A 12145-nucleotide genomic window follows, 5' to 3' on the forward strand; every position below is an offset into this window, starting at 1 on the left:
CTTTAGTTAATCTTTAAGAATAAAGGGATAAAAAGATGAACATGAGGTAAATGGTAAGAGAGAAGAAAAATCCAAAATATTCTATTTAACTGATTGTAGACAAAGAATTAAAATTCCTTCTACTTGAAGAATAACTCAAGTTCTTAGATTAAAATACCAGACCAAATTAAACAAGAGTAGAGGGAAGCCACATCTAGGTGTATTCTGAGAAAAGATCAGACTTGACAAGTTTTCAATTAAAACACATGCACACAAATGTATACAAAACACCAAGTCAGCAATACCTGAAGAGCAGAGAAACAGCTATAACAGGATGATGGTGGTCACTTCACATTACTTTGGTGCGTTAGATATCTTGGACAACACTTGCACTGAAACTACTAAAATGCTGGATAAGCATTTTATTTTATTTTGAGATAGGGTCTCACTCACTCTGTCACCCAGACTGGAGTGCAGTGGCATGATCGCAGCTTACTGCAACCTCAACTTCCCAGGCTCAAGCGATCCTCCCATCTCAGCCCCCCAAGTAGCTGGGACTACAGGAATGTGCCACTACACCTGGCTAATTTCTGTTTGTTTTTTGTTTGTTTGTTTGTTTGTTTGAGACGGACTTTTGCTCTTGTTGCCCAGACTGGAGTGCAATGGCATGATCTCGGCTCACCGCAACCTCAACCTCCCGGTTTCAAGCGATTCTCCTGCCTCAGCCTCCAGAGTAGCTGGATTACAGGCGCCCACCACCACACCTGGCTAATTTTGTATTTTTAGTAGAGTTGGGGTTTCTCCATGTTAGTCAGGTTGGTCAGCTCTCGACCTCAGGTAATCCGCCCACCTCAGCCTCCCAAAGTGCTGGGATTACAGGCGTGAGCCACCGCGCCTGGCCCACCTGGCTAATTTCTTAAAAAAATTTTTTTGTAGAGACTGGATTTCACTGTATTACCCTGGTTGGTCTTAAACTCCCAGGCTTAAGTGATCCTCCTGCCTCGGCTTCCCGGAGTATTGGGATTACAGGCGTGAGCCACTGTACCTGGCCTGGATAAGTATTTAAAAGTGCCATTTATTTATTTAGGACAGAGTCTGGCTCTGTCGCACAGGCTGGAGTGCAGTGGCATGATCTTGGCTCACTGCAGCCTCCACCTCCCAGGTTCAAGTGATTCTCCTGTCTCAGCCTCCTGAGTAGCTGGTACTACAGGCACGCACCACCATGCCCAGCTAATTTTTGTATTTTTAGTACAGACAGGGTTTCACCACGTTGGCCAGGCTAGTCTCAAACTCCTGAGCTCAGGTGATCTGCCTGCCTCAGCCTTCCAAAGTTCTGGCATTACAGGGGTGAACCACCGTGCCCCACCTAAAGTCCCTCTTAAAATGTAAAAGAGTTGGTGCAAAACTGAGGAATCCATGGAGCTCTGAAGTTGACTGAAATTCAGGGAGGGAGATTATGGGAGAGAAGGAAAAGTCAAAGTAAATTAAAAAAGGATAACCCAAGCAAATGTAGATTTGCCATCTACATTCATATTGAATATGGTAAAAATACTTAGAGAATTTAATTTTAAGAAAAATTACTTTTCAAAGTCCCTGGTTGGAAAGATACCCTCCTCTTGCCCGCAGTTGATGGGCAGAAGCAAAAGCAAATCATTCAGCCCAGGACTAAATGATTCCAAAAAATAAAGTCAAGTGGAATATGTAATCCACAAAAAAATCTCAACACTCACAAAAGAAATGAGAATCAGAAACAATGGATAGTAGGAATAGATCTGCAAAGGCTTCAAATATTGGAATGAAAGGAAACTAAAAAAATATGTAAGTTTAAAGAAAAAGAGGCAGCTTAGAAATATAAGTAGGGAACACAAATAGAACCAAATAGAACTTCTAGAAATAAAAGGCATAAAATAAAACAATAGCTGGATTCAACAGATTAGATATCATTGAAGAGAGATTAATGAACTAGAAGATAGAGCTGAAGCTCTCCCAATAGAACTTTTTGAGATGATGGAAATGTCCGATAATCTGCTCTGTCTAGTGTGGTAGCTGCTGGCACTTGAAATGTGGCTAATGTAACTAAGGAAATACATTTTTTATTGGAATTAATTTTGCTAACGGCTACCTTATTAGATAGTCTAAGAGGAGCTAATGTAATTATTGATAACAGATTATTAATGTCAGCTGTAATTCAGAAACAGAAGACAATGTTAATAGTTTAAGATTTCCACCCAAATAGCATCATAAGTTTATACACTGACATAATTTTCTGCTCCAGTAGATGAAAAAAAAGCAAAGAAAACATCTGTGTGGGTGAAAAATACAACAGAAATACTTACAAAATGCTGTGTAGATCTGACGCCATGGACTTTCTGGATTCCAGGTCATTTTTCATTCTGGAGAATGAAAAAAATGATGTCAGTTACTTCCTGGGCCACAGCTTTAAGCAAGCTATGGTACTATACAAGGACAAGGCTTTAGATACTGGTTTTGCAACCAGAGGACTGGAACTGTAATTGTCCTAATACCAACATAGGAGTGGAACTTGAAAGGTCCATTACAGGACCCTGTTTGATACTGGTGGCCCTGTGAAATAGAGGCAACTGTAAAACTGCTCTATGTGTGTATCCCTGGCTCCCAGTTCAGTTCATAGTGATTAGTAGGGCACTCAGACATATGTTGAACGAATGAATGGATATGCATGGAGGGTAAGCATGTTATTTCAAAATGAGTCTGCAAATCAAAATTCCTGAATACTGAAGTGTAATGCTAAGAAAGCATTTAACAAAATGGAACAGAAACTTAAGTTGAAATAGATTTATGAAATTGTCTGAGATATGCTGTAAAAGAAAATCAGTATATTTAGGATGCTCAAGGAAATAAAGGTATAAATTCAATTAAAACTGAGGAAGAAATGAAGCAGTTGGAAATAGAAGTCTTGGAAATGGAAAAATCATAGCTGTTGATATAAAAGACACAACAGACTTGATGTTCTCTAGACTGGAGATAATTGAAGACAAAATTAGGGAAATAGAAAGTGGAGCTGAGAAGTTCCCCCAGCATGACACAGATTATATGAAAAACAGTAAAGAATCAGAACAGATTGCAGAGTAAGAGGTTCTAAGATGCATGTAATGGAAATAGAGAAGGCAACTCTGAAAGTGGAGAAGCAATGTTTACAGAGATCATAGGGGAAAGAAAACATTTGAGAACTGATTTAGTATAGGTGTTCAGATTGAAAGTGAAGTCTCTTTATCATGTAGGATAAACAAAGGTATAAGCTTAAAGATAAATTTAAATATAAATTTAAAAGTAAATTTTAATTGATATTCTGCAATTTTGCTTCAATGCATAAATGATAAAGGTATAAATTTACCTTTAAATTTATACCTTTGTTTATCATCATTTATGTATTGAAGCAAAATTACCAAGCAATATCAGGAAGAGAAAACAGATTAGCTGTTAAGGATTGATAATAAGACTGACAGCAGATTTGTTCCCAGCCACAATAGTTGCAGGAAAAAGTGGAGTCACAGCACCAGAGTGCTGAGGGAAAATAATTGTCAGCCTGGTCCTAAAGTTTTAGACTCAGGCACTCAAATATTCACAATAAGGAAGAAATACAGACATTTTTAGGAATGGGAAGACTGAGCACTTAAAATTCATAGACTGTTTTGATCCTTGAATGGTGTGGAGGTTAGGGATGCTGACCCCCTGTACAGTCAAAAATCTGCATATAACTTTTGATTACCCCAAAACTTGACTACTAACAAATGGCCTACTGTCGACCAGAAACCTTACTGATAACATAGTTGACATATGTTTTGTATATGTATTATGTTCTGTATTATTACAATGAAGTAAGCTAGAGAAAAGAAAATGTTATTAAGAAAATCATAAGGAAGAGAAAATATATTATTCATTAAGTGGAAGTGGATCATCATAAAGATCTTCATCCTTGTTTTCACATTGAATAGACTGAGGAAGAAGAGGAGTTGGTCTTGCTATCTCAGGTGGTAGAGGCAGAAGAAAAATCCACGTATAAGTGGATTTGTACAGTTCAAATCTGTGTTGCTCAACAGCCAACTGTGTTTGACCAAGAAGAAAAGTTAACCCAGAAGAAGGATGTCACAGGTTGGATACCTGGAAAGCAGGCTTTCGAGACAGAGATAAGAGTGTAGGAAGTTGACTAGGTAGTGATCTTGGGATCAGCACTACCAATGAGAAGGAAATGAGATTGGGCAGAAGAAGTTGAGTTGCAGTGCTGTGTCAGTGAAGGCCTCAGCCGACTGTGTTGACACGCCTTGGAATGAGGGTCTTGGATTTTTATTCACTTTTGTGGATCAGTCGTTAGAGTCAGACTGTCCCAGGAGGGCTAAGGTGGCTCTCTTTAGCTGTGGTAATCCTGAAGAGGCTGATAGTAAAGGGTCGTCTGCTGGCAGCATGCCCCACAGTGAAAGAATAAGTCCTTCCTTCTTAAAGAGGGAATCTACATAGCACATTGCAGTATCCATTACAGAAGTTGTGGGATACGGAAAACAGCAATGAGTTTAGAAAGAGGTGAACTATGTTACCCATATTAATTCATGTTTGATGGTAAAATATTAATTGAGGTTGGAAGGGAATGGTGATTAAGATATGGGCAAAGATAGATGAGGTAAATATAAACAAAATGAAAATACTTTTGGCAGCTTTAATTAGGCAAGGTAGAATTCAAGGAGAAAATGTCAACAGAGCAGACATTTTTATATACTGATATAGTCTTTAGCGAAGTTATATTGTTTTAAACTTTTGGACCAAAGAACATATTGAGATACAGAGTATAAACTTTTTAAAAACTTAAGGATAAATTGATAAAAATGTATATATAATTTATCTCCCAGAATTACTTGATTGCTGGTTTCTCTTGGATAGTATCTGCATAAGTATCTGTCTACTTATTTATTTACATTTAGAAAAGCATATATGTACACAAATAATTTTATACTTATAAAACATTTATATATTTAACTGTAGTATTCTGTGTAGCTATGCCACAATTTAGTCAATTTTCAAGAATTAATATTTTTTCTAATTTTTAACTAATCATCCTACACTGACTATCCTAGAGATAAATCTTCAGATTACAGATTGTCATAATTTTTTGTATGTGTTTAGCAGGCTGTCTGCATTGTTACTTTGGATCTGAAGGAAAGAACTATTTCATTCTTTGTAATATTTCATCTGTGAAAAGAAAAATACTTAGGCAAATGAATCTACGTTTTAATAATGTTATTTTTATGTTATTTTAGCCTTACGAAGGATGAATCCAAAAGGCCAAAGTATAAAGAGCTTCTGGTGAGTGTGGGACTGTGGGGATTGTAGATACATCCTCACCCCGGAACTCTCTTAACATGCTGGTTCACTAAGCAAGCGGTGGGCCTCTCTGTTATAAGCAAACATCTCAACTTATATTGAGTGTTTTTTGTTAATGTTTTTAAACAAAGATTTGGAAAGAGAAAACTTGTAGTTACGATTTTTCTACTAATACTAGCTAAATTCTCATGGAAAATTTTGGTCTTAACATGTTATAAGAATTACCCCCAAAGAATTCTGACTTTCACTTTAAGAAGCCATTTTCCACTGCATAGTCTATGTATATGGGATGCAGCCATAAGAAAAAAATCAGTGAAAAGTTTGTGTTTATTCTGCCTTTATAAAAACTCACACAAATTTACATCATACAGCCTATTCTCATTTCTTCGAAAGTTCTCATTCACCCAATGGAACTTGGGTGTTTTAAGCAGTCTGCTGGGTGTGGCATTGGTAGGGCAGGGAGAAAGTATTATAATCTAATAATGTGGGAGTATTTTAAGAAAAGATCCATTTGTTTGTCACATTTAACTACTAGCTCTCCAAGGATGTTGTGACGAACATATGATATCACAGTCCACCAAAGACTGTAAAAATATCTAGTCAACATACTTAGGCTGTAAAAGAAAACTGTTGCTAGAGATGGAGTTTTAAAAGGTGGGTTAGTGAAGCAGATACTGGGACCCTAGCTCTGGAGAGTACAGGGAAGAAGCTCCTGGGGTAAATTTCTCTTGGGCCTCTTTTGGTCAAAAGGATTACAGCCTTTTTGTTAAAAGGTCAAAAGAAGAGGTCAAAAGGATTGCGACCTTTTTGTAAAAAGATCCTCCTGTTGTATATGGGGGAAATGGAGGTTGAGATTTATATTGGTGTCCCAAGAGGAATAGCGACTGGTATTTGCGTCATTCTTCCTAGCTCTTAGATGGTGTGGTGGAGGCTCCAGCTACGTTTTGTGCTGAGTAACAACTTGGCTGTCTTCCTCAACAAACACTCCCTGGTATACAGATAACTTTCCAGACCTCACTGCCAAGGTGGCACCTTCAAATCATTACCACATATCCTCTCTAGGCATGCCCATGCGCATTAGCATATCTGCATGGAATAAAGGCCGTACTCGCCTTTCTGAACTTGTAGTGTTGTGGTATTTCACAGCTATGTGTGGTTGGGAGCCTGGAGTTCTGTGTTCTATAGAAATTGGAAAATGTTCAGTTTGGGCTGTCATGCAAACTTTTGACTTTTTTGTTTTCAATTTTTTTGCAGAAACATCCCTTTATTTTGATGTATGAAGAACGTGCTGTTGAGGTCGCATGCTATGTTTGTAAAATCCTGGATCAAATGCCAGCTACTCCCAGCTCTCCCATGTATGTTGATTGATATCGCTGCTACATCAGACTCTAGAAAAAAGGGCTGAGAGGAAGCAAGACGTAAAGAATTTTCATCCCGTATCACAGTGTTTATTGCTCGCCCAGACACCATGTGCAATAAGATTGGTGTTCGTTTCCATCATGTCTGTATACTCCTGTCACCTAGAACGTGCATCCTTGTAATACCTGATTGATCACACAGTGTTAGTGCTGGTCAGAGAGACCTCATCCTGCTCTTTTGTGATGAACATATTCATGAAATGTGGAAGTCAGTACGATCAAGTTGTTGACTGTGATTAGATCACATCTTAAATTCATTTCTAGACTCAGAACCTGGAGATGCAGCTACTGGAATGGTGTTTTGTCAGACTTCCAAATCCTGGAAGGACACAGTGATGGATGTACTATGTCTGAACATAGAAACTCGGGCTTGAGTGAGAAGAGCTTGCACAGCCAACGAGACACATTGCCTTCTGGAGCTGGGAGACAAAGGAGGAATTTACTTTCTTCACCAAGTGCAATAGATTACTGATGTGATATTCTGTTGCTTTACAGTTACAGTTGATGTTTGGGGATCGATGTGCTCAGCCAAATTTCCTGTTTGAAATATCATGTTAAATTAGAATGAATTTATCTTTACCAAAAACCATGTTGCGTTCAAAGAGGTGAACATTAAAATATTGAGACAGGACAGAATGTGTTCTTTTCTCCTTTACCAGTCCTACTTTTCATTGAGAAGACTCAGGAGTCTGCCACTTGTCAAAGAAGGTGCTGATCCTAAGAATTTTTCATTCTCAGAATTTGGTGTGCTGCCAACTTGATGTTCCACCTGCCACAAACCACCAGGACTGAAAGAAGAAAGCAGTACAGAAGGCAAAGTTTACAGATGTTTTTAATTCTAGTATTTTATCTGGAACAACTTGTAGCAGCTATATATTTCCCCTTGGTCCCAAGCCTGATACTTTAGCCATCATAACTCACTAACAGGGAGAAGTAGCTAGTAGCAATGTGCCTTGATTGATTAGATAAAGATTTCTAGTAGGCAGCAAAAGACCAAATCTCAGTTGTTTGCTTCTTGCCATCACTGGTCCAGGTCTTCAGTTTCCGAATCTCTTTCCCTTCCCCTGTGGTCTATTGTCGCTATGTGACTTTCGCTTAATCCAATATTTTGCCTTTTTTCTATATCAAAAAACCTTTACAATTAGCAGGGATGTTCCTTACCAAGGATTTTTAGCCCCAAATCTCTCATATGCGCTAGTGTTTAAAAGGCTAAGAATAGTGGGGCCCAGCTGATGTGGTAGGTGATAAAGAGGCATGTTTTCTAGAGACACATTGGACCAGATGAGGATCTGAAACGGCAGCCTTTACGTTCATCACCTGCTAGAACCTCTCGTAGTCCACCATTTCTTGGCATTGGAATTCTACTGGAAAAAAATACAAAAAGCAAAACAAAACCCTCAGCACTGTTACAAGAGGCCATTTAAGTATCTTGTGCTTCTTCACTTACCCATTAGCCAGGTTCTCATTAGGTTTTACTTGGGCCACCCTGGCACTGAACCTTACGCTTTGTATGACAGTGAAGCAGCACTGTGAGTTGTTCAAGCACACTGGAATATAAAACAGCCATGGCCTGAGATGCAGGTGATGCCATTACAGAACCAAATCGTGGCAGGTATTGCTGTGTCTCCTCTCAGAGTGACAGTCATAAATACTATCAATAAAGGGAGAATGGTGCTGTTTAAAGTCACATCCCTGTAAATTGCAGAATTCAAAAGTGATTATTTCTTTGATCTACTTGCCTCATTTCCCAATCTTCTCCCCCACGGTATCCTAAACTTTAGACTTCCCACTGTTCTGAAAGGAGACATTGCTTTATGTCTCCCTTCCACCACAGCAAGCCATCATCCTCCATTGCTCCCGGGGACTCAAGAGGAATCTGTTTCTCTGCTGTCAACTTCCCGTCTGGCTCAGCATAGGGTCACTTTGCCATTATGCAAATGGAGATAAAAGCAATTCTGACTGTCCAGGAGCTAATCTGACCGTTCTATTGTGTGGATGACCACATAAAAAGGCAATTTTAGTGTATTAATCATAGATTATTATAAACTATAAACTTAAGGGCAAGGAGTTTATTACAATGTATCTTTATTAAAACAAAAGGGTGTATAGTGTTCACAAACTGTGAAAATAGTGTAAGAACTGTACATTGTGAGCTCTGGTTATTTTTCTCTTGTACCATAGAAAAATGTATAAAAATTATCAAAAGCTAATGTGCAGGGATATTGCCTTATTTGTCTGTAAAATATGGAGCTCAGTAACATAACTGCTTCTTGGAGCTTTGGAATATTTTATCCTGTATTCTTGTTTGAATTCCTCCTCTATTTAAGATATATACATGGAATCGAAGTGTTTATGTAATAGTTCTATCCTTTTGCCTGCAGGTCAGTTGTAATAAATCTAGGATGTGATGATGACTTTGTAATTTGATTTTCTGAAATCAGACCCTGAGAGGGGAAAATCAAATAAATTACATTAAATTATCTGTGCATTTCACACCGGGGGAAAATGACTTCCTTTTGAAAGTGTTTTATGGCTGCTTTCTTTTTCTTCTTCCTTCTCGTGGCTACCCTTTTTGCTTATCCTTCTTGAAACCACAGATGTATCTGTTAAGCACAGCTTTGCTTGAACAGGTGTCACAGTCTCTTGAGTTTGTTTGTTTGTTGTCCTGACCTGCCCCAGCTTTCTTAATGCTAAAGGAAGTGGGTACAGTTCTTCAACCTGTGTCATGGTGGAGAGGTACAACTTGTAAGTCTATCTGGGCCCCGTGTATGGTTTCCAGCCATGCTCTCGGCTCTTGGTGCTACAGCTGCCAGGTGAGCATTAGATGTCAGGTTAGATACTGGGTTGGAATCACTCACTGTTACCTTAGGAAGGGTAGGGAGGATTGTGGGTGTAAAAGACCTGTGGGGGTCAGACCTGGGAGGTTTATGGATGAGAGGACAATGGAAGTGAACAAAAAGCCATGGGAGCCTGAAAACTGTTGGAGAAAAGCACTTTGCGGCTCCAGCACTGAATGTATCTGCTGTACTCTACCTCTGACCAGTGATTGATCAGATAACAGGATTCATTGATATTATGGTGACTCTGCACCTTACCCTTGTGCCTGCTCCTAACTGTACCTGAGATACTATTACAGAGCCAGATGCGGTATCAAACATTCCCTGAGAGGGGTGTGAAAGCAGGAATTCTGGTTTCTCCAGCTAAGCCTCAGCTGCTAAGGGAAAGGGTACCCATTGGGTTTCAATACTGGCATGATAGACTACACACTCCATGTTTCATAGGACACTGCCTTGTATTTGTTCATCTCATTTGATTCCAAATGCATCCCACTAAAATCAAGTGGCTGTATCCCCTTTTAGATATAAGAAAACCAAGGTCCAGAGAAGTGAAGTTCTGGCTCAAATAACAGTAGGGAGCAGAGCTGAGATTCAAATTCAAGGCTGTAACATTTACCCTAAGAAGTTACATTAATTTAAAAACACTGCTATTAAAGAAGTGTTGTGGAGTTGAGAAGAATGAATATAGTTGGGGATACTCTGTTCATAAACCTGACCAGGGCCTGCTTTGTTGTTTTGGAAATGAGTTGAAGGCAGAGGTTCTGGGGGCCACAGTGGGGCTTACGTACAAAGTGATCCATACAAAGGCAACTGTGTAATTACCTTAGAATTAAGTAGAGGAACTCTAGGTTGTAATTCTTAAGTGCAACACCTGAGAATTCAGTGTCATGGACTGAATCCATTAGCATGATAATGTTAATGTGGCAATCACTGAGAATGAGTAAAGTGCCCTTTCATTTATTTTATTTATTTTTTATTTTTTGAGACAGTTTTGCTCTTGTTGCCCAGGCTGGAATGCAAATGGTGCAATCTTGGCTCTGCAACCTCAGCCTCCCGAGTAGTTGGGATTACAGGTGCACACCACCACACTCGGCTAATTTTTTCTTTCTTTCTTTTTTTTTTTTTTTTTTTGAGATGGAGTCCCACTCTTGTCTCCCAGGCTGGAGTGCAATGGTGTAATCTTGGCACACTCCAACCTCCGCCTCCCAGGTTCAAGCGATTCTCCTGCCTCAGCCTCCCAAGTAGCTGGGATTACAGGCACCTGCCACTACGCCCAGCTAATTTTTTTTTGTATTTTTAGTAGAGATGTGGTTTCGCCATGTTGGCCAGGCTGGTCTCGAACTCCTGACCTCAGGCGATTCACCTGCCTCGCCCTCCCAAAGTGCTGGGATTACAAAGAGCCAGCATGCCTGGCCTCCCTTTAATTGATTCGATCCAACTGTCTTAGCTGGATTTTACAAGATACTTTATTGGTTCCAAATCAAAAGTGTGGGGTAAAGAAGCCTGGAATAATGTTTTCTGGTTTGAGTGGTTTGAGTTGTTTTATACCATCTGTTGCACCATTCATAACCTTTCATGGTTCACCAAATCTGCTTTGCTCTTTTTTGCCTTCTTGTTGCATAAGCTGGTTCCTTTTGTCTGGAATTCTTTTTTTTTTTTAACTTGCCTTTTGAAGGCACCTACTCATCTTTTAAGACCTTAGGTTAATGTCAGACATTTTAGGAACCCTTTCCTAAGTCTATTGTTTGAGCTCAAGAGAACAGAATATGTATTTCTACATATATTTATGTTACATTTGATCATGTTGAGTTATGATCATTCATATGTTTTCTTACTTGTTGGTAATTTGAAGTCAGTCTTAGTCATATTTATGATCCAGTCCTCTAGTCAGCCTAGGCTGTGATATTATGATACTGATTTTCTGTTAGAAAGGCCACATACACCTGATTTTATCACACTTGTTGAAGATGGTGTTTTATTCTATTTAGCTTAGATGATTTTCCCCTAGAATGCAAAATAAATTGGATTAATGTATCCATGGCATACTTCTGTTAAATGCAAAGTGAATATGGCTTGTAATTGGGGCTATCCTACCACACAAAGGTTAGCAATCAAATTTTAGGTATTGTGTAAACAAAAGTAGTCAATTGTCAGTAGCCATTAAGAAAGTACTAGTGTGTTCCATTTCTGACAGAATGCTAGGTTATATAGTATTAATTATACTCCCAATTGGAGTAACTACACTGGCAATTACAAAATAAAAATATTTATTTTTAAATGCTTTTCTGAGCTGGCAAAAAATAAGGAATCTGTCAAGCTCCCACATAAATAGAAGCAGGGACTCTGAATTCCAGCCTGCTTTTACTTTTTTCTAGAAAGTAAATCCATTTCCAAAGCATGAAGAGTTGCTTCAATTGAGGACAGAAAAAAAAATTTGCTAGGATCAACTTTTGTGTCTGAAGATGTGAGGACCTTTCTTTGAAACTTGCCTAACCAAGTGCCAACAAGTAGGTCTTTCATGCTGAAAGTTTCTGCTGAATGCTGGGAACCTTGAGCTTT

At 38.9% G+C, this 12145-nt stretch overlaps 1 protein-coding gene across 2 annotated transcripts in view; it reads left to right on the forward strand.

The window, feature by feature from the left end:
* Positions 1–9305, forward strand: part of MAP2K4 (mitogen-activated protein kinase kinase 4) — a 125371-nt gene extending 116066 nt beyond the window's left edge. For both annotated transcript variants that reach the window (XM_032139763.2, XM_032139762.2), the window contains 2 exons: positions 5268–5313; positions 6586–9305. In XM_032139763.2, the coding sequence (XP_031995654.1) occupies positions 5268–5313; positions 6586–6699 (160 nt within the window). In that variant the 3' untranslated portion in view covers positions 6700–9305. The remainder of the gene's footprint in view (positions 1–5267; positions 5314–6585) is intronic.
* Positions 9306–12145: the final 2840 nt, after the last annotated feature.

Source organism: Hylobates moloch, unplaced genomic scaffold (genome assembly GCF_009828535.3).
Source record: "Hylobates moloch isolate HMO894 unplaced genomic scaffold, HMol_V3 SCAFFOLD_19, whole genome shotgun sequence".
NCBI lineage: Eukaryota > Metazoa > Chordata > Mammalia > Primates > Hylobatidae > Hylobates > Hylobates moloch.